Below are 22829 nucleotides of genomic sequence, written 5' to 3' on the forward strand. Positions count from 1 at the left end.
CATAGACAGCCACCCCATAGCCACCCCACGGGGCACACGGAGACGGTGAGGAAACCCCATAGACTGCCCCATAACTACAGCTGCCCCATAGACAGACACCCCATAGACACCCCATAGACATAGCTGCCCCATAGACACCCCACGGGGCACACGGAGACGGTGAGGAAACCCCATAGACTGCCCCATAACTACAGCTGCCCCATAGACAGACACCCCATAGACACAGCTGCCCCATAGACAGACACCCCATAGATACAGCCACCCCATAGACACAGCTGCCCCATAGACACAGCTGCCCCATAGACACAGCCACCCCATAGACACAGTCACCCCATAGACACAGTCACCCCATAGACACCGCCACCCCATAGACACAGCCACCCCATAGACACAGCCACCCCATAGACACAGCCACCCCATAGACAGCCACCCCATAGACACAGACACCCCATAGACACAGACACCCCATAGACACCCCACGGGGCACACGGAGACGGTGAGGAAACCCCATAGACTGCCCCATAACTACAGCTGCCCCATAGACAGACACCCCATAGACACCCCATAGACACAGCCACCCCATAGACACCCCATAGACACAGCCACCCCATAGACACCCCACGGGGCACACGGAGACGGTGAGAAAACCCCATAGACTGCCCCATAACTACAGCTGCCCCATAGACAGCCCATAGATACAGCTGCCCCATAACCACAGCCACCCCATAGACACAGACACCCCATAGACAGCTGCCCCATAGACAGCCACCCCATAGACAGACACCCCATAGACAGACACCCCATAGACACAGCTGCCCCATAGACACAGCCACCCCATAGACAGCCCATAGACACAGCCACCCCATAGACACAGCCACCCCCACCCCATGGACAGCCACCCCATAGACAGCCACCCCATAGACACAGTCACCCTATAGACAAAGCCACCCCAGACAGCCACCCCATAGACACTGCCACCCCATAGACACAGCCACCCCATAGCCCCGGCTGCCCCATAGCCGCCCTATAGCCACAGCTGCCCCATAGCTGCCCCATAGCTGCCCCATAGCCACAGCCGCCCCATAGCCGCCCTATAGCCACAGCTGCCCCATAGCTGCCCCATAGCTGCCCTATAGCCACAGCTGCCCCATAACCACAGCTGCCCCATAGCCACAGCTGCCCCATATCCACAGCTGCCCCATAACCACAGCTGCCCCATAGCCACAGCTGCCCCATAACCACAGCCACCCCATAGCCACAGCTGCCCTATAGCCACAGCTGCCCCATAGCTGCCCCATAACCACAGCCACCCCATAACCACAGCTGCCCCATAGCCGCCCTATAGCCACAGCCGCCCCATAGCTGCCCCATAGCCACAGCTGCCCCATAGCCGCCCTATAGCCACAGCCACCCTATAGCCACAGCTGCCCCATAGCCGCCCTATAGCCACAGCTGCCCCATAACCACAGCTGCCCCATAGCCACAGCCACCCCATAGACAGCCACCCCATAGACAGCCACCCCATAGACACAGCCGCCCCATAGCCGCCCTATAGCCACAGCCACCCCATAACCACAGCCACCCCATAGCCACAGCTGCCCCATAGCTGCCCTATAGCCACAGCTGCCCCATAGCTGCCCCATAGCTGCCCTATAGCCACAGCTGCCCCATAGCTGCCCCATAGCTGCCCTATAGCCACAGCTGCCCCATAGCCGCCCTATAGCCACAGCTGCCCCATAGCCGCCCTATAACCACAGCTGCCCCATAGCCGCCCTATAGCAGCACCTTGCTGTATTAATTAATTAGTTAATTAGCAGTAATTAATTAACGCAGGCCGTGCCCCCCCCCCCTCCCGGGCCGCTTCTGTGTCGAGGAATTTCCCAGCCTTACGGCGGCCGGAGACCAGGAGAAAAGAGAGAAAGAGCCGGAAAACTGCGCAGGGTCAATTGGGCCCGGACACAGCCACCGCCACAGCGGTAAGTAATTAACGCTCATTAATTAACGCTAATTAATAACGCTCATTAATCAAGGAGACGGCGTGGGCCAGCACCCACACTGACCACGCCCCCTCTAAGCCCTGCCCCCATTTAAGCCACGCCCCTTTAACTCCTTTTAGCTCCGCCCCCTTTAAGCCCCGCCTATTTGCCCCATTTAAGCCCCGCCCCCTTTAACTCCGTTAAGCCCCGCCCCTTTTAAGCCCCGCCCCTTTGACTCCTTTAAGCCCCACCCCCATTTAAGCCCCGCCCCCTTGACTCCGTTAAGCCCCGCCCCCATTTAAGCCCCGCCCCCTTGACTCCGTTAAGCCCAGCCCCCATTTAAGCCCCGCCCCTTTGACTCCTTTAAGCCCCGCCCCCATTTAAGCCCCGCCCCTTTGGTTCCTTTAAGCCCCGCCCCTTTTAGCTCTGTCCCTTTAAGTCCCACTCTAAGCCCCGCCCCTTTTAAGCCCCACCCCTTCATTAGCCCCCTCTAAGCCCCGCCCCCTTAACCCACACCCCTTTATTAGCCCCATCAAGCCCCGCCCCCTTTAAGCCCCGCCCCTTTATCCCTTTTAGCTCCGCCCCTTCTAAGTCTCACTCGCTTTAAGCCCCGCCCCCTTTAAGCCCCACCCCTTTAACGCACTTTAGCCCCGCTCCCCTTAAGCCCCGCCCCTTTAACTCCCTTTAGCCCTGCCCCCTTAAAGCCCCGCCCCCTTTAACCCCCATTTAGCCCCGCCCCCTTTAGGCTCTGCCTTATTGAGTCCCACCCTTTTAAGCCCCGCCCCCTTAGCTCCACCTCCTTTTAAGCTCCACCCCTTTTAAGCCTGGTTCTGTTTAAGCCCCGCCCCCTTTAAGTCTCACTTAAAGCCTCGCCCCTTTACCCTCTAAGCCCCACCCCGTTTAAGCCCTGCCCCTTTGGCTCTTTAAGCCCCGCCCCTTTTTAGCTCTGTCCATTTGAGTCCCACTCTAAGCCCCACCCCCTTTAAGCCACACCCCCCTTTAAGCCTCGCCCCCTTAACTCTCTTTAGCCCTGCCCCTTTAAGCCCCGCCCCCTTTAAGTCTCACTCTGAGCCCCGCCCCCTTTATGCCCCGCCCCCTTTACCTTATTTAAGCCCCGCCCCTTTAAAGCCCCGCCCCCTTTAACTCCCTTTAAGCCTCGCCCCCTTTAAGTCTCTAAGCCACGCCCCCTTTAAGCCCCACCCCGTTAAGTCTCTAAGCCCCGCCCCCTTTAAGTCTCTAAGCCCCGCCCCGTAACTCCATTTAGCCCCGCCCCCTTTAAGCCCCACCCCTTTATCCCTGCCCCTTTATCCCTTAAGCCCCGCCCCCTTAAAGCCCCACCCCCTCCACGTCTCCAAGCCCCGCCCCCTTTACCCCGTTTAAGCCCCGCCCCCTTCCTCTTTAAGCCCCGCCCCCCTTTAAGTCTCTAAGCCCCGCCCCCTTTACCACGTTTAAGCCCCGCCCCTTTCCTCCTTAAACCCCGCCCCTTTAAGTCTCTAAGCCCCGCCCCCTTTACCCCGTTTAAGCCCCGCCCCTTTCCCCTTAAGCCCCGCCCCCTTTAAGCCCCGCCCCCTTTACCCCTTTAAGCCCCGCCCCCTCTAAGCCCCGCCCCTTTAAGTCTCTAAGCCCCGCCCCCTTTAAGCCCCGCCCCCCGTGTGATTTAACCCTTTGGTTCCCAGGGCTGAGCTGGCGGGAGGGTGGTGGGCGCGACCCTGAGCCGCCCCCCGCATCAATGGGGGGGGGCAGCGCCACCCCCCCCCCGACACCCCCCCACTTCCCCCCATACAGACCAATGGTGCCGCCATTCGTGAGTGACCCATAACTAAGGGGGGGACCCATAAGTGGGGGGGGATATGGGGGTCTGACCCACAAGTGGGGGGGGATATGGGGGTCTGACCCATAAGTGGGGGGGGATATGGGGGGCTGACCCATAAGTGGGGGGAGATATGGGGGTCTGACCCATAAGTGGGGGGGGATATGGGGGGCTGACCCATAAGTGGGGGTCTGACCCATAAGTGGGGGGGGATATGGGGGTCTGACCCATAAGTGGGGGGGGATATGGGGGTCTGACCCATAAGTGGGGGTCTGACCCATAAGTGGGGGGAGATATGGGGGTCTGACCCATAAGTGGGGGGGATATGGGGGTCTGACCCATAAGTGGGGGGAGATATGGGGGTCTGACCCATAAGTGGGGGGGGATATGGGGGTCTGACCCATAAGTGGGGGGGGATATGGGGGTCTGACCCATAAGTGGGGGGTGACCCATAAGTGGGGGGGGATATGGGGGTCTGACCCATAAGTGGGGGGGATATGGGGGTCTGACCCATAAGTGGGGGAGATATGGGGGTCTGACCCATAAGTGGGGGGGGATATGGGGGTCTGACCCATAAGTGGGGGGGGATATGGGGGTCTGACCCATAAGTGGGGGGCTGACCCATAAGTGGGGGGGGATATGGGGGGCTGACCCATAAGTGGGGGGGATATGGGGGTCTGACCCATAAGTGGGGGGGGATATGGGGGTCTGACCCATAAGTGGGGGGAGATATGGGGGTCTGACCCATAAGTGGGGGGGGATATGGGGGTCTGACCCATAAGTGGGGGGGGATATGGGGGTCTGACCCATAAGTGGGGGGAGATATGGGGGTCTGACCCATAAGTGGGGGGAGATATGGGGGTCTGACCCATAAGTGGGGGGAGATATGGGGGTCAGACCCATAAGTGGGGGAGATATGGGGGTCTGACCCATAAGTGGGGGGGGATATGGGGGTCTGACCCATAAGTGGGGGGGGATATGGGGGGCTGACCCATAAGTGGGGGGAGATATGGGGGTCTGACCCATAAGTGGGGGACTGACCCACAAGTGGGGGTCTGACCCATAAGTGGGGGGGGATATGGGGGGCTGACCCACAAGTGGGGGTCTGACCCATAAGTGGGGGGGGATATGGGGGGCTGACCCATAAGTGGGGGGAGATATGGGGGTCTGACCCATATGTGGGGGGAGATATGGGGGTCTGACCCATAAGTGGGGGTCTGACCCATAAGTGGGGGGTGACCCATAAGTGGGGGGTGACCCATAAGTGGGGGGGGGACCCATAAGTGGGGGGTGACCCATAAGTGGGGGGCTGACCCATAAGTGGGGGGTGACCCATAAGTGGGGGGCTGACCCACAAGTGGGGGTCTGACCCATAAGTGGGGGTCTGACCCATAAGTGGGGGGCTGACCCACAAGTGGGGGTCTGACCCATAAGTGGGGGGGGATATGGGGGTCTGACCCATAAGTGGGGGGGGATATGGGGGTCTGACCCATAAGTGGGGGGGGATATGGGGGTCTGACCCATAAGTGGGGGGGGATATGGGGGGCTGACCCATAAGTGGGGGGCTGACCCATAAGTGGGGGGAGATATGGGGGTCTGACCCATAAGTGGGGGGCTGACCAATAAGTGGGGGGCTGACCCATAAGTGGGGGGAGATATGGGGGTCTGACCCATAAGTGGGGGGAGGGGCTGACCCATAAGTGGGGGGAGATATGGGGGTCTGACCCATAAGTGGGGGGAGATATGGGGGTCTGACCCATAAGTGGGGGGCTGACCCACAAGTGGGGGTCTGACCCATAAGTGGGGGTCTGACCCATAAGTGGGGGGTGACCCATAAGTGGGGGTCTGACCCACAAGTGGGGGTGTCTGACCCATAAGTGGGGGGCTGACCCATAAGTGGGGTTGGGGATGTCCCATAAGTGGGGGCTGACCCATAAGTGGGGTTGGGGATGTCCCATAAGTGGGGGCTGACCCATAAGTGGGGGGCTGACCCACAAGTGGGGGTCTGACCCATAAGTGGAAGGCTGACCCACAAGTGGGGGGTGGTTCTGCCCCATAAGTGGGGGGGGACCCATAAGTGGGGGGCTGACCCATAAGTGGGGGGCTGACCCATAAGTGGGGGTCTGACCCATAAGTGGGGGGTGACCCATAAGTCGGGGGGAGGTTCTGCTCCATATCTGGGGGGCTGACCCACAAGTGGGGGGTGGTTCTGCCCCATAAGTGGGGGGGGGACCCATAAGTGGTGGGGGGACCCATAAGTGGTGGGGGGACCCATAAGTGGGGGGAGGGGTTTGTGACCCATAAGTGGGGGGGGGATATGACCCATAAGTGGGGTTGGGGGGTCTGACCCATAAATGGGGGGGTCTGACCCATAAGTGGGGGGTGAAATTGGGGTCTGACCCATAAGTGGGGGGGGTGACCCATAAGTGAGGGTGGGGGGGCTGCCCCATAAGTGGGGCTGCCCCATAAGTGGGGGGGGATATGACCCATAACTGGGGGAAGGGGGTTCTGCCCCATAAGTGGGGGGGAAGTTGGGGGGCTGCCCCATAAGTGGGGGGGTCTGACCCATAAATGGGGGGTGAAATTGGGGGCTGCCCCATAAGTGGGGGGGCTGACCCATAAGCGGGGGGGGAAGGTTGGGCTGCCCCATAAGTGGGGGGTGAAGCTGCCCCATAAGTGAGGGAGGAGCTGCCCTATAAGTGTGGGGTTAAGGGGGGTATAATGCTGCCCTATAGTTGTGGGGCTGATGTTGGGGGTCCCATCACCCCCCACACTTATGGGTCCGTGCCCCCCAGGTTTACCCCCCATATCTGCCGTTCCCGCCGCCCTATGGGGCCGCACCGGGGCCCTTCCGCTACCCCACGGCTGAGCCACACAGGTGGGATATGGGGGGTATGGGGGGAGCTATGGGGTGGGTTATGGGGAGATATTGGGGTTATGGGGGGTTATGGGGTGGGTTATGGGGTGTTAAGGGGGGTTATAGGGGGTTATGGGGGGCTATAGGGGGCTATGGGGTGGGTTATGGGGGGTTATGGGGGGCTATGGGGTGGGTTATGGGGAGATATTGGGGTTATGGGGGGTTATGGGGTGGCTTATGGGGGGCTATGGGGTGGGTTATGGGGGGTTATGGGGGGCTATGGGGTGGGTTATGGGGAGATATTGGGGTTATGGGGGGTTATGGGGTGGGTTTTGGGGGGTTATGGGGTGTTAAGGGGGGTTATGGGGGGTTATGGGGGGCTATAGGGGGTTATGGGGTGTTATGGGGGGTATGGGGGGGTATGGGGTGGGTTATGGGGGTTATGGGGAGTTACAGGGGGCTATAGGGGGATATGGGGTGGGTTATGGGGTGTTAAGGGGGGTTATAGGGGGCTATGGGGTGGGTTATGGGGTGTTAAGGGGTGTTATGGGGGGCTATAGGGGGCTATGGGGTGGGTTATGGGGTGTTAAGGGGGTTATGGGGGGGTATGGGGGGCTATGGGGTGGGTTATGGGGGGATATTGGGGTTATGGGGGGCTATGGGGGGTTATGGGGTGGGTTATGGGGTGTTATGGGGGGCTATAGGGGGCTATGGGGTGGGTTATGGGGTGTTAAGGGGGTTATGGGGGGGTATGGGGGGCAATGGGGTGGGTTATGGGGGGTTATGGGGGGCTATAGGGGGCTATGGGGTGGGTTATGGGGAGATATTGGGGTTATGGGGGTTATAGGGGCTTATGGGGGGGTATGGGGTGGGTTATGGGGGTGTTATGGGTGGTATGGGGGGGTATGGGGTGGGTTATGGGGGTTATGGGGTGGGATATGGGGGCTATGGGGGGTTATGGGGTGGGTTATGGGGTGTTATGGGGGGCTATAGGGGGCTATGGGGTGGGTTATGGGGTGTTAAGGGGGTTATGGGGGGGTATGGGGGGCTATGGGGTGGGTTATGGGGGGTTATGGGGGGCTATGGGGTGGGTTATGGGGAGATATTGGGGTTATGGGGGGCTATGGGGTGGCTTATGGGGGGCTATGGGGTGGGTTTTGGGGGGTTATGGGCTATGGGGTGGGTATGGGGGGTTATGGGGGCTATGGGGTGGGTTATGGGGAGATATTGGGTTATGGGGGCTATGGGGTGGCTTATGGGGGCTATGGGGTGGGTTTTGGGGGGTTATGGGGGGCTATAGGGGGTTATGGGGTGTTAAGGGGGGTTATGGGGGGTTATGGGGTGGGTTATGGGGGTTATGGGGTGGGATATGGGGGGTTGTGGGGGGCTATAGGGGGCTATGGGGTGGGTTATGGGGGGTTATGGGGGCTATGGGGGTTATGGGGTGGGTTATGGGGAGATATTGGGGTTATGGGGGGTTTATGGGGTGGGTTATGGGGGGCTATGGGGTGGGTTATGGGGGGTTATGGGGGCTATAGGGGGTTATGGGGTGTTAAGGGGGGTTATGGGGGGTTATGGGGTGGGTTATGGGGGTTATGGGTGGGATATGGGGGCAGTGGGGGTGTATGGGGTGGGTTATGGGGTGGGTTATGGGGGGGTATGGGGGGCTATGGGGTGGGTTATGGGGTGTTATGGGGGGTTGTGGGGGGCTATAGGGGGCTATGGGGTGGGTTATGGGGGGTTATGGGGGGCTATGGGGGTTATGGGGTGGGGTTATGGGGTTATGGGGGGCTGGGGGGTGGGCTATGGGGGCTGTGGGTTGGGTTAGTTTGGATGGGGGGGGGGGGCAGGAAGAGCTGTGGGGCAGGATATGGGGTGGGGTGGCTATGGGGTGGGGTTATGGTCAAAGCTATGGGCAGAGCTATGGGGTAGAGCTATGGGGTAGAGCTATGGGGTAGAGCTATGGGGTAAAGCTATGGGGCAGGTTGTGGGGTGGGCTATAGGACAGGCTGTAGGGCAGGCTATGGGGCAGAGCTATGGGGTGAAGCTATGGGCAGAGCTATGGGGCAGAGCTATGGGGCAGATCTATGGGGCAGAGCTATGGGTCAGATCTATGGGTCAGATCTATGGGGCGGGCCGTGCTGACCCCCTTGTTCCCCCCCAGGCTGCAGCGTCCTCGTGGCCCCCCATTGCGGGGGGGGGAGGTTGTGGGGCGCCCCCCGGTGCTGAAACACGACGAGCTCAAGGAGTTCGATGAGCTGGACACCGACAATGACGACGGATGGGCAGGTGGGGCTGCCCCATAGCGACCCACAGCGACCCATAGCGACCCATAGCGACCCATGGCTGCCCCATAGCGACCCATAGCCGCCCCATAGCGACCCATAGCGACCCATAGCCACCCCATAGAGACCCATAGCCGACCCATAGCGACCCATAGCGACCCATAGCGCCCCATAGCGACCCATAGCGACCCATAGCGACCCATAGCGACCCATAGTGACCCATAGCCGCCCCATAGCGACCCATAGCGACCCATAGCCGACCCATAGCGACCCATAGCAACCCATAACTGCCCCATAGCGACCCATAGCGACCCATAGCGACCCATAGCGACCCATAGCGACCCATAACTGCCCCATAGCGACCCATAGTGACCCATAGCGACCCATAGCGACCCATAGCCGCCCCATAGCGACCCACAGCGACCCACAGCGACCCATAGCGCCCCATAGCGACCCATAGCGACCCATAGCTGCCCCATAGCGACCCATAGCGACCCATAACCGCCCCATAGCGACCCATAGCCGCCCCATAGCGACCCACAGCGACCCATAGCCACCCCATAACCGCCCCATAGCGACCCATAGCGACCCATAGCGACCCATAGTGACCCATAGCGACCCATAGCGACCCATAGCCGCCCCTCATAGCGACCCATAGCGACCCATAACCGCCCATAGCGACACATTGCGACCCATAGCCGCCCCATAGCGACCCATAGCCGCCCCATAGCGACCCATAGCCACCCCATAACCGCCCCATAACCACCCCACTACTGCCCCATAGCGACCCATAGTGACCCATAGCCCGCCCATAGCGACCCATAGCGACCCATAGCTGCCCCATAGCGACCCATAGCGACCCATAACCGCCCCATAGCGACCCATAGCCGCCCCATAGCGACCCACAGCGACCCATAGCCACCCCCATAACCGCCCCATAGCGACCATAGCGACCCATAGCGACCCATAGTGACCCATAGCGACCCATAGCGACCCATAGCCGCCCCATAGCGACCCATGCCGACCCATAACCGCCCCATAGCGACACATTGCGACCCATAGCCGCCCCATAGCGACCCATAGCCGCCCCATAGCGACCCATAGCCACCCCATAACCGCCCCATAACCACCCCATTACTGCCCCATAGCGACCCATAGTGACCATAGCCGCCCCATAGCGACCCATAGCGACCCATAGCCGCCCCATAGCGACCCATAACTGCCCCATAGCGACCCATAGCCACCCCATAGCGACCAACAGCGACCCATAGCCGCCCCATAACCGCCCCCATAGCGACACATTGCGACCCATAGCGACCCATAACTGCCCCATAGCGACCCATAGCGACCCATAGCGACCCATAGCCGCCCCATAGCGACACATAGCGACCCATAGCCGCCCCATAGCGACCCATAGCCACCCCATTACTGCCCCATAGCGACCCATAGCGACCCATAGCGACCCAGAACCACCTCATAGCTGCCCCATAGCGACCCATAGCGACCCATAGCCACCCCATAACCGCCCCATAGCGACCCATAGCGACCCATAGCGACCCATAACCACCCCATAGCTGCCCCATAGTGACCCATAGCCGCCCCATAGCGACACATAGCGACCCATAACTGCCCCGTAACCGCCCCATAACCACCCCATTACTGCCCCATAGCGACCCATAGCGACCCATAGCGACCCATAGCGACCCAGAACCACCCCATAGCTGCCCCATAGCGACCCACAGCGACCCATAGCCACCCCATAACCGCCCCATAGCGACCCCATAGCGACCCATAGCGACCCACAGCGACCCATAGCGACCACAGCCACCCATAGCCACCCATAACGACCCACAGCGACCCATAGCCGCCCCATAGCGACCCATAGCGACCCATAGCGACCCATAGCGACCCATAGTGACCCATAGCCGCCCCATAGCGACCCATAGCGAACCATAGCGACCCATAGCCACCCCAATAGCGACCCAGAACCACCCCATAGCTGCCCCATAGCGACCCATAGCGACCCATAGCGACCCATAGTGACCCATAGCCGCCCCATAGCGACCCATAGTGACCCATAACTGCCCATAGCGACCCATAGCGACCCATAGCGACCCATAGCGACCCATAGTGACCCATAGCCACCCCATAGCGACCCATAGCGACCCATAGCGACACATAGCCACCCCATAACCACCCCATAGCTGCCCCATAGCGACCCATAGCCGCCCCATAGCGACCCATAGCGAACCATAGCGACCCATAGCGACCCATAGCGAACCATAGCCACCCATAACCACCCCATTACTGCCCCATAGCGACCCATAGCGACCCATAGCCGCCCCATAGCGACCCATAGCGAACCATAGCGACCCATAGCGACCCATAGCGAACCATAGCCACCCCATAACCACCCCATTACTGCCCCATAGCGACCCACAGCGACCCATAGCCGCCCCATAGCTGCCCCATAGCGACCCCATAGCCGCCCCATAGCGACCCATAGCGACCCAGAACCACCCCATAGCGACCATAGCGACCCATAACTGCCCCATAGCGACACATTGCGACCCAGAACCACCCCATAACCGCCCCATAGCGACCCATAGCGACCCATAGCGCCCCATAGCGACCCCATAGCGACCCATAGCCACCCCATAACCGCCCATAGCGACACATTGCGACCCATAGCCACCCCATAACCGCCCATAGCGACCCATGGCTGCCCCATAGCGACCCATAGCGACCCATAGCCACCCCATAACTGCCCCATAGCGACACATTGCGACCCATAGCGACCCAGAACCACCCCATAGCTGCCCCATAGCGACCCATAGCCGCCCCATAGCGACCCATAGCGACCCATAGCAACCCATAGCGACCCATAGCCGCCCCATAGCGACCCATAGCGACCCATAGCAACCCATAGCGACCCATAGCCGCCCCATAGAGACCCATAGTGAGCTATAGCAACTTGTAGTAACTCATCACTGCCCCATAGCGACCCATAACTGCCCCATAGCGACCCATAGCCACCCCATAACCACCCCATTACTGCCCCATAGCGACCCATAGCCACCCCATTACTGCCCCATAGCGACCCATAGCCACCCCAGAGACCCATAGTGAGCTATAGCAACTTATAGTAACTCATCACTGCCCCATAGCGACCCATAGCCGCCCCATAACGACCCATAGCGACCCATAACTGCCCCGTAACCGCCCCATAACCACCCCATTACTGCCCCATAGCGACCCATAGCAACCCGGAACCACCCCATTACTGCCCCATAGCGACCCATAGCAACACAGAACCACCCCATAACCACCCCATAGCTGCCCAATAGCGACCCATAACCGCCCCATAACCACCCCATAGCTGCCCCATAGCGACCCATAGCGACCCATAGCCACCCCATAACCGCCCATAACCACCCCATTACTGCCCCATAGCGACCCATAGCGACCCAGAACCACCCCAGAACCACCCCATAGCTGCCCCATAGCGACCCATAACCAACTGCCCCATAGCGACACATAGCCACCCCATAGCTGCCCTATAACTGCCCCATAGCGACCCCATAGCTGCCCCATAGCCCTGCCCCATAGCTGCCCCATAACTGCCCCATAGTCCTGCCCCATAGCTGCCCCATAGCAGCCCCATAACTGCCCCATAGCAGCCCCATAGCCCTGCCCCATAACTGTCTCATAGCGACCCCATAGCTGCCCCATAGCCCTGCCCCATAACTGCCCCATAGCTGCCCCATAGCCTTGCCCCATAGCTGCCCCATAGCAGCCCCATAGCCCTGCCCCATAACTGCCCCATAACTGTCTCATAGCGACCCCATAGCTGCCCCATAGCCCTGCCCCATAGCTGCCCCATAGCTGCCCCATAGCCCTGCCCCATAGCTGCCCCATAGCTGCCCCATAGCTGCCCCATAGCTGCCCCATAGCCCTGCCCCATAGCTGCCCCATAGCTGCCCCATAGCTGCCCATAGCCCTGCCCCATAGCTGCCCCATAGCCCTTCCCCATAGCTGCCCCATAGCTGCCCCATAGCTGCCCCATAGCTGCCCCATAGCTGCCCCATAGCCCTGCCCCATAGCTGCCCCATAGCTGCCCCCATAGCTGCCCCATAGCAGCCGGCTGTGCCCCACAGGAGCCCACGAGGAGGTGGATTACAGCGAGAAGCTGAAGTTCAGTGATGAAGAGGATGGGAGGGAGTCGGATGAGGAGGGGTGAGTGCGACCCATAAGTACGGCCTGCCCCATAAGTGCCTTCAGGTGCCCCATAAGTGATGTGTGTGCCCCATAAGTGCCTTCAAGTGCCCCATAAGTGCCTTCAAGTGCCCCATAAGTGCCTTCAAGTGCCCCATAAGTGCCTTCAAGTGCCCCATAAGTGCTGTGTGAGCCCCATAAGTGCCTTTAAGTGCCCCATAAGTGCCTTCAAGTGCCCCATAAGTGCTGTGTGAGCCCCATAAGTGCCTTCAAGTGCCCCATAAGTGCCTTCAAGTGCCCCATAAGTGCCTTCAAGTGCCCTGTAAGTGCTGTGTGTGCCCCATAAGTGCCTTCAAGTGCCCCATAAGTGCCTTCAAGTGCCCCATAAGTGCCTTCAAGTGCCCCATAAGTGCCTTCAGGTGCCCCATAAGTGCTGTGTGAGCCCCATAAGTGCCTTCAAGTGCCCCATAAGTGCCTTCAAGTGCCCCATAAGTGCCTTCAAGTGCCCCATAAGTGCCTTCAAGTGCCCCATAACGGACTTTGGGTGCCCCATAAGTGCTGTGTGAGCCCATAAGTACCTTTGTGTGCCCCATAAGTGCTGTGTGTGCCCCATAAGTGCCTTCAAGTGCCCCATAAGTGCCGTGTGTGCCCCATAAGTGCCTTCAAGTGCCCCATAAGTGCCTTCAGGTGCCCCATAAGTGCTGTGTGTGCCCATAAGTGCCTTTGTGTGCCCCATAAGTGCTGTGTGTGCCCCATAACAACCTTTGTGTGCCCCATAAGTACCATGTGAGCCCCATAAGTGCCTTCTAGTGCCCCATAAGTGCCTTTAAGTGCCCCATAAGTGCCTTCAGGTGCCCCATAAGTGCTCTGTGAGCCCCATAAGTGCCTTCAAGTGCCCCATAAGTGCCTTCAAGTGCCCCATAAGTGCCTTCAAGTGCCCCATAAGTGCCTTCAGGTGCCCCATAAGTGCCTTTGTGTGCCCCATAAGTGCCTTCAAGTGCCCCATAAGAACCTTTGTGTGCCCCATAAGTACCTTCAAGTGCCCCATAAGTGCCTTCAAGTGCCCCATACGTGCCTTCTAGTGCCCCATAAGTGCCTTCAGGTGCCCCATAAGTGCCTTTAAGTGCCCCGTAAGTGCCTTCAAGTGCCCCATAAGTGCTGTGTGAGCCCCATAAGTGCCTTCAAGTGCCCCATAAGTGCCTTCAAGTGCCCCATAAGTGCCTTCAAGTGCCCCATAAGTGCCTTCAAGTGCCCCATAAGTGCCTTTAAGTGCCCCATAACAACCTTTGGGTGCCCCATAAGTGCTGTGTGAGCCCCATAAGTGCCTTTAAGTGCCCCATAACAACCTTTGGGTGCCCCATAAGTGCTGTGTGAGCCCCATAAGTGCCTTTAAGTGCCCCATAACAACCTTTGTGTGCCCCATAAGTGCCTTCAAGTGCCCCATAAGTACCTTTTGGTGCCCCATAACAGCCTTTGGGTGCCCCATAAGTGCCTTCAGGTGCCCCATAAGTGCCTTTGTGTGCCCCATAAGTGCTGTGTGTGCCCCATAACAACCTTTGTGTGCCCCATAAGTGCCTTCAAGTGCCCCATAAGTGCCTTCTAGTGCCCCATAAGTGCCTTCAAGTGCCCCATAAGTGCTGTGTGAGCCCCATAAGTGCCTTCAAGTGCCCCATAAGTGCCTTCAAGTGCCCCATAAGTGCCATGTGAGCCCCATAAGTGCTTTGTGTGCCCCATAAGTGCCTTCAAGTGCCCCATAAGTGCCTTCAAGTGCCCCATAAGTGTCTTCAGGTGCCCCATAAGTGCTTTGTGTGCCCCATAAGTGCCTTCGAGTGCCCCATAAGTGCTCTTTAAATGCCATGTGAGCCCCATAAGTGCTCTGTGAGCCCCATAAGTACCTTCAAGTGCCCCATAAGTGCCTTCAAGTGCCCCATAAGTGCCTTCAAGTGCCCCATAAGTGCTCTGTGAGCCCCATAAGTACCTTCAAGTGCCCCATAAGTGCCTTTAAGTGCCCCATAAGTGCCTTCAGGTGCCCCATAAGTGCTGTGTGAGCCCCATAAGTGCCTTCAGGTGCCCCATAAGTGCCTTCAAGTGCCCCATAAGTGCCTTCAAGTGCCCCATAAGTGCCTTCAGGTGCCCCATAAGTGCCTTCAAGTGCCCCATAAGTGCCTTCAAGTGCCCCATAAGTGCCTTCAAGTGCCCATAAGTGCCTTCAGGTGCCCCATAAGTGCCTTCAAGTGCCCCATAAGTGCCTTCAGGTGCCCCATAAGTACCTTCAGGTGCCCCATAAGTACCTTCAAGTGCCCCATAAGTACCTGTCGGTGCCCCATAAGTGCTGTGTGTGCCCCATAAGTGCCTTTGTGTGCCCCATAAGTGCCTTCAAGTGCCCCATAAGTGCTATGGGGTGCCCCATAAGTACCTTTGTGTGCCCCATAAGTACCTTCAAGTGCCCCATAAGTGCCTTCAAGTGCCCCATAAGTGCTGTGTGTGCCCCATAAGTGCCTTCAAGTGCCCCATAAGTGTCTTTAAGTGCCCCATAAGTGCTGTGTGAGCCCCATAAGTGTCTTTGTGTGCCCCATAAGTACCTTCAAGTGCCCCATAAGTGCTATGGGGTGCCCCATAAGTGCCTTCAAGTGCCCCATAAGTGCCTTCAAGTGCCCCATAAGTGCCTTCAAGTGCCCCATAAGTGCTGTGTGAGGCCCATAAGTGCCTTCAAGTGCCCCATAAGTGCTGTGTGTGCCCCCATAACAACCTTTGTGTGCCCATAAGTACCTTTGGTGTCCCATAAGTGCCTTCAAGTGCCCCATAAGCGCTGTGTGTGCCCCATAAGTGCTTTGTGTGCCCCATAATTGCCATGGGGTGCCCATAATTGCCATGGGTGCCCCATAAGTGCTGTGTGAGCCCATAAGTGCCTTTAAGTGCCCCATAAGTGCCTTCAAGTGCCCCATAAGTGCCTTCAAGTGCCCCATAAGTGCCTTTGTGTGCCCCATAAGTGCTGTGTGTGCCCCATAACAACCTTTGTGTGCCCCATAAGTGCTTTGTGTGCCCCATAAGTACCTTTGTGTGCCCCATAAGTGCTTTGTGTGCCCCATAAGTGCTGTGTGAGCCCCATAAGTACCTTAAAGTGCCCCAGAAGCGCCTTTGTGTGCCCCATAAGTGCTGTGTGAGCCCCATAAGTGCCCTGTGAGCCCCATAAGTGCCTTCAAGTGCCCCATAAGTGCTGTGTGAGCCCCATAAGTGCCTTCAAGTGCCCCATAAGTGCTGTGTGAGCCCCATAAGTGCCTTCAAGTGCCCCATAAGTGCCTTCAGGTGCCCCATAAGTGCCTTTGGGTGCCCCATAAGCGCCTTTGGGTGCCCCATAAGTGCCTTCAAGTGCCCCATAAGTGCTCTGTGAGCCCCATAAGTACCTTCAAGTGCCCCATAAGTTCCTTTAAGTGCCCCATAAGTGCTGTGTGTGCCCCATAAGTGCTGTGTGAGCCCCATAAGTGCTCTGTGAGCCCCATAAGTACCTTTGTGTGCCCCATAAGTACCTTTCGGTGCCCCATAAGCGCTGTGTGTGCCCCATAAGTGCTGTGTGAGCCCCATAAGTGTCTTTAAGTGCCCCATAAGTGCCATGGGGCGCCCCATAACCACGTCTCCCCCCCCATAGGAAGGAGAACGCCCCCCCCCCCTCTGATGTCCATCCCAGCCCCATGTGTGCCCCATAAGTGCTTTGTGTGCCCCATAAGTGCCGTGGGGCGCCCCATAACCACGTCTCCCCCCCCCATAGGAAGGAGAACGCCCCCCCCCCCTCTGATGTCCATCCCAGCCCCACGGAGGAGCCGCCGCCGCCCCCCAAAGCCGCCCCCCCCCCCACGGAGGGTCCCAAAGAGCCGCCCCCCCCCCCCCCAACGGCGAGACCCCCCCCACCACCACCACCACCGCCCCCCAACCGCGGCAGCTGGGCCCAGCCCAATGACTTCCCGGTACGTGGATGTGGGGCAGAGATCTATGGGGCTGGGGGGGGGATCTATGGGGCTGGGGGGGGATCTATGGGGCTGGGGGGGGGATCTATGGGGCTGGGGGGGGGATCTGTGGGCTGGGGGGGGGATCTATGGGGCTGGGGGGGGGATCTGTGGGGCTGGGGGGGGATCTATGGGGCTGGGGGGGGATCTATGGGGCTGGGGGGGGATCTATGGGGCTGGGGGGGGGATCTGTGGGGCTGGGGGGGGGATCTGTGGGGCTGGGGGGGGATCTATGGGGCTGGGGGGGGGATCTATGGGGCTGGGGGGGGATCTGTGGGCTGGGGGGAAGATCTATGGGGCTGGGGGGGATCTATGGGGCTGGGGGGGGGATCTATGGGGCTGGGGGGGGGGATCTATGGGGCTGGGGGGGGATCTATGGGGCTGGGGGGGATCTGTGGGGCTGGGGGGGGGATCTATGGGCTGGGGGGGGACCTATGGGGCTGGGGGGGCGGGGGGGCAGAGATCTATGGGGCTGGGGGGGGGATCTATGGGGCTGGGGGGGGATCTATGGGGCTGGGGGGGGATCTGTGGGGCTGGGGGGGGGATCTATGGGGCTGGGGTGGGGGATCTATGGGGCTGGGGGGGGGATCTATGGGGCTGGGGGGCGGGGGGGCAGAGCTATGGGGCTGGGGGGGGATCTATGGGGCTGGGGGGGGGACCTATGTGGCTGGGGGGCGGGGGGGCAGAGATCTATGGGGCTGGGGGGGGATCTATGGGGCTGGGGTGGGGGGGGCAGAGATCTGTGGGGCTGGGGGGGGCAGAGATCTATGGGGCTGGGGGGGGGGGAGCAGAGCTATGGGGCTGGGTGGGGGTCAGATATGTGGGGCTGGGATGGGGGAATGGGGGGGAGGATGGGGGGGCAGATCTATGGGGCTGAGGTGGTAATGGGGGGAATGGGGGGGGGAATCTGTGGGGCTGGGGGGGGGAGCAGAGCTATGGGGCTGGGGGTGGGGGGGTCAGATATGTGGGGCTGGGATGGGGGGCGGAGCAGAGCTATGGGGCTGGGGTGGGGGGGTCAGATATGTGGGGCTGGGATGGGGGCGAGCAGAGCTATGGGGCTGGGGTGGGGGTGGGGGGCAGATATGTGGGGCTGGGATGGGGAGGGGGGCAGATATGTGGGGCTGAGGTGGTAATGGGGGGAATGGGGGGGGGGAATCTGTGGGGCTGGGATGGGGGGGCAGAGATCTGTGGGGCTGGGGGGGGGAATGGGGACAGATCTATGGGGCTGGGGGGGGAATGGGGGCAGATCTATGGGGCTGGGTTGGGGGGCAGAGCTATGGGGCTGGGGGGGGTGGAACAGAGCTATGGGGCTGGGGTGGGGCTGGGGGGAATGGGGGGTGGGATATGTGGGGCAGGAGCTATGGGGCTCGGGGGGGGGGGCAGATCTATGGGGCTGGGATGGGTAGGTGGGGGAAGATCTATGGGGCTGGGATGGGTGGGGGGGGAGCAGAGCTATGGGGCTGGGGGGGGGAGCAGAGCTATGGGGCTGGGATGGGGGGGCAGAGTGGGGGGCTGGGGTGGGGGGGAGCAGAGCTATGGGGCTGGGGTGGGGATATATATGGGGCTGGGGGGGGGGAGATGGGGGGGACCAGATCTATGGGGCTGGGATGGGGGGGGGCAGATCTGTGGGGTTGGGATGGGGATGGGGGGAATTGGGGGGGGGGCAGAGCTATGGGGCTGGGGTGGGGGGGTGGGCAGATATGGGGCTGGGATGGATGAGCAAATCTATGGGGCTGGGTTGGGGCAGATCTATGGGGTGGGGGTGGGGGGGCAGAGCTGTGGGGCTGGGGTGGGGATCTATGGGGCTGGGATGGAGGGGAGGAGATGGGGGGGGCAAGATCTGTGGGGCTGGGATGGGGGGGGGCAGGTCTATGGGGCTGGGATGGACGGGGGAGCAAATCTATGGGCTGGGGTGGATGGGGGAGCAGATCTATGGGGCTGGGATGGGGCTGGGGGGGGGGGGCAGATCTGTGGGGCTGGGATGGGGGGGCAGATCTGGGGGTCTCTTGGGGGGGCAGGTGGTCTCTCTATGGTCACTTTATGGTCTCTATACTGACTCTCTATGGTCACTCTATGTTCTCTATGGTCACTCTATAGTCTCTCTATGTCCTCCATGGTCACTCTATGGTCACTCTATAGTCTCTATCCTGACTCTCTGGTCACTCTATGTCCTCTCTATGCTCTCTGTGGTCACTCTATGGTCTCTCCCTGATCTCTATGGTCACTCTATGTTCTCTATGGTCACTCTATGGTCCCTCTCTATGGTTTCTGTGCTCTCTATGGTCACTCTATGGTCACTCTACATCCTCTCTATGATCTCTATGGTCACTCTATGCTCTCTATGGTCCCTCTCTATGGTCTCTATGGTCTCTCTATGTTCTCTATGGTCACTCTATGGTCTCTATGTCCTCCATGGTCACTCTACATCCTCTCTATGTTCTCTCTGGTCACTCTATGGTCACTCCATGTTCTCTATGGTCCTCTATGGTCACTCTATGGTCACTCTATGTTCTCTATGGTCACTCTATGGTCTCTATGTTCACTCTATGGTCTCTATAGTCACTCTATGGTCACTCTGTGTTCTCTATGGTCACTCTATGGTCCCTCTCTGTGTTCTCTATGATCTCTATAGTCACTCTATGTCCTCCCTATGCTCTCTATGGTCACTCTATGGTCTCTATGTTCTCTATGGTCACTCTATGCTCTCTATGGTCACTCTATGGTCTCTCTATGTTCTCTATGGTCACTCTATGCTCTCTATGGTCACTCTATGGTCTCTCTATGTTCTCTATGGTCACTCTATGCTCTCTATGGTCACTCTATGGTCTCTCTATGCTCTCTATGGTCACTCTATGCTCTCTATGGTCACTCTGGTCACTCTATAGTCACTCTATGTTCTCTTTAAGGTCTCTATGGTCACTCTATGCTCTCTATGGTCACTCTATGGTCTCTATGGTCACTCTATGGTCACTCTATGTTCTCTATAGTCACTCTATGGTCACTCTATGGTCACTCTATGTCCTCCTTAGCTCTCTATGGTCACTCTATGGTCTCTCTATGTTCTCTATGGTCCCTCTCTATGCTCTCTATGGCCTCTCTATGCTCTCTATGGTCACTCTATGGTCACTCTATGTCCTCTCTATGGTCTCTGTGTTCTCTATGGTCACTCTATGCTCTCTATGGTCACTCTATGGTCACTCTATGTTCTCTATGGTCACTCTATGCTCTCTATGGTCACTCTATGGGCACTCTATGGTCTCTATAGTCACTCTATGCTCTCTATAGTCACTCTATGGTCACTCTATGCTCTCTATGGTCTCTATGGTCACTCTATGGTCTCTATAGTCACTCTATGGTCACTCTATGCTCTCTATTGTCACTCTATGTTCTCTATTGTCACTCTCTGGTCACTCTATGATCTCTATTGGTCACTCTATGTTCTCTATGGTCACTCTATGGTCTCTATAGTCACTCTATGGTCACTCTATGCTCTCTATGGTCACTCTACGTCCTCTCTATGGTCTCTATGTTCTCTATGGTCACTCTATGATCTCTATGGTCACTCTATGCTCTCTATAGTCACTCTATGGTCACTCTATGCTCTCTATGGTCACTCTATGGTCACTCTATGCTCTCTATACTGACTCTGTGGTCACTCTATGGACACTCTATGGTCCCCTCTCTATGGTCACTCTATGGTCTCTATGGTCACTCTATGGTCACTCTACATCCTCTCTATGGTCTCTATGTTCTCTATGGCCACTCTATGGTCTCTATGGTCACTCTATGGTCCCTATAGTCACTCTATGGTCACTCTATGGTCTCTATAGTCACTCTATGGTCACTCTATGGTCTCTATGGTCACTCTATGGTCTCTCTATGGTCACTCTACATCCTCTCTATGGTCTCTGTGTTCTCTATGGTCACTCTATGATCTCTATGGTCACTCCATGGTCACTCTACATCCTCTCTATGGTCTCTCTGTTCTCTATGGTCACTCTATGCTCTCTATACAGACTCTATGGTCACTCTATGTTCTCTATGGTCACTCTTATGTCCTCCCTATGCTCTCTATGGTCACTCTATGGTCACTCTATGGTCTCTATGGTCACTCTACATCCTCTCTATGGTCTCTATGTTCTCTATGGTCACTCTATGGTCACTCTATGGTCTCTATCCTGACTCTCTGGTCACTCTATGTCCTCTCTATGATCTCTATAGTCACTCTATAGTCCCTCTATGTAACTCTATGGTCTCTCTATGATCACTATGGTCACTCTATGTCCTCTCTATGTTCTCTATGGTCTCTCTATGGTCTCTATGGTCACTCTATGTTCTCTCTATGTTCTCTATGGTCCTACTCTATGATCTCTGTACTGACTCTATGGTCACTCTGATCTCTATGGTCACTCTACATCCTCTCTATGGTCTCTATGTTCTCTATGGTCACTCTATGGTCACTCTATGCTCTCTATAGTCACTCTATGGTCACTCTACGTCCTCTCTATGGTCTCTATGCTCTCTATGGTCCCTCTCTATGGTCTCTATAGTCACTCTATGTCCCTCTCTATGTCCTCTATGGTCACTCTATGGTCTCTATGAACTCCATGGTCACTCTATGGTCACTCTACATCCTCTCTATGGTCATTCTATGTTCTCTCTATGGTCTCTATGTTCTCTATGGTCACTCTATGGTCACTCTATGTTCTCTATGGTCACTCTATGGTCCCTCTCTATGGTCTCTATGAACTCCATGGTCACTCTATGGTCACTCTATGGTCACTCTATGTCCTCTCTATGTTCTCTATGGTAACTCTATGCTCTCTATGTGACTCTATGGTATCTGTCCCCATTCAGGACGATGACGAATCATGGCGGCAGCGGCGCCGCCGCAGCTCGGAGGTCTCGTTGGCGGTTGCGCGCGCCCGGCGCCGGCGGGAAGCGGAGGAGCAGCGAATGGCGGAGCAGCGCCGAGCCGCGTGCGCGCTAAAGCTCAAGCGATTGGACGAGCGCCTCTCACGTGACCAAGCGCCCGCTTCTACTTCCGCTTCCGGCTCCAACGCCGCCGCAGTTACTTCCGCTTCCGGCTCGTCTGCGGGTGGGCCGGAAGGAGCCCCGCCGCGACCGGAAGTGCGGGCGAAGCGCTGAAGGGGGGAGACCGGAAGTGCAGCCCCGCCCCCACCGCGGGGGGGGAAGAGGAGGAGAAACAAGATGGCGGCGGTCAGTGGGGGGGGGGGCGGGGGTCTGTTATGGGGGGACTATGGGGGGGGTGGGGTCTATGGGGGTCTATGGGGGGGGGTCTCCATTATGGGGGTCTATGGGGGGGTCTCTATAGGGGGGGGGTCCATTGGGGGTCTATGGGGGGGGTTTATGGGGGTCTATGGGGGGTCTCTGTGGGGGGGGGTCTATGGGGGGTCCATTATGGGGGCTATTGGGGGGGGTCTCCATTATGGGGGTCTATGGGGGGGTCTCTGTGGGGGGGGGTCCATTATGGGGGTCTATGGGGGGGGGTCTCCATTATGTGGGTCTATGGGGGGGTCTCTATGGGGGGGAGTCCATTGGGGGTCTATGGGGGGGGGTCCATTATGGGGGTCTATAGGGGTCTATGGGGGGGGTCTATTGGGACTCTATGGGGGGGGTTCATTGGGGGTCTCTATGGGGGGATATGGGGGGGGCAGTCCATTA

At 58.4% G+C, this 22829-nt stretch overlaps 1 protein-coding gene across 1 annotated transcript; it reads left to right on the forward strand.

Annotated features, from left to right (window-relative positions):
- Positions 1-597: 597 nt before the first annotated feature.
- PRRC2A (proline rich coiled-coil 2A) lies at positions 598-22359 on the forward strand. Its single transcript, XM_085535784.1, has 8 exons — positions 598-638; positions 1834-1976; positions 3653-3780; positions 6582-6664; positions 8808-8932; positions 13086-13164; positions 16910-17105; positions 22002-22359. Exons 3-8 carry the CDS (start codon positions 3706-3708, stop codon positions 22290-22292), a joined length of 849 nt encoding a protein of 282 aa, XP_085391910.1. The 5' UTR covers positions 598-638; positions 1834-1976; positions 3653-3705; the 3' UTR covers positions 22293-22359.
- Positions 22360-22829: the final 470 nt, after the last annotated feature.

This window comes from Coturnix japonica, unplaced genomic scaffold (genome assembly GCF_054131305.1).
Source record: "Coturnix japonica strain WE unplaced genomic scaffold, WE-NBRP24 Scf179, whole genome shotgun sequence".
Lineage (NCBI taxonomy): Eukaryota > Metazoa > Chordata > Aves > Galliformes > Phasianidae > Coturnix > Coturnix japonica.

Bases quoted from the DNA above. Each gene is read 5' to 3' on its own strand.
- PRRC2A (XM_085535784.1), top strand. From the start codon at position 3,706: ATGGGGGGGGGCAGCGCCACCCCCCCCCCGACACCCCCCCACTTCCCC. The intron at 3,781-6,581 runs GTGAGTGACCCA...CGTGCCCCCCAG, and splicing joins GACCAATGGTGCCGCCATTC to GTTTACCCCCCATATCTGCC. The intron at 8,933-13,085 runs GTGGGGCTGCCC...TGTGCCCCACAG, and splicing joins CAATGACGACGGATGGGCAG to GAGCCCACGAGGAGGTGGAT.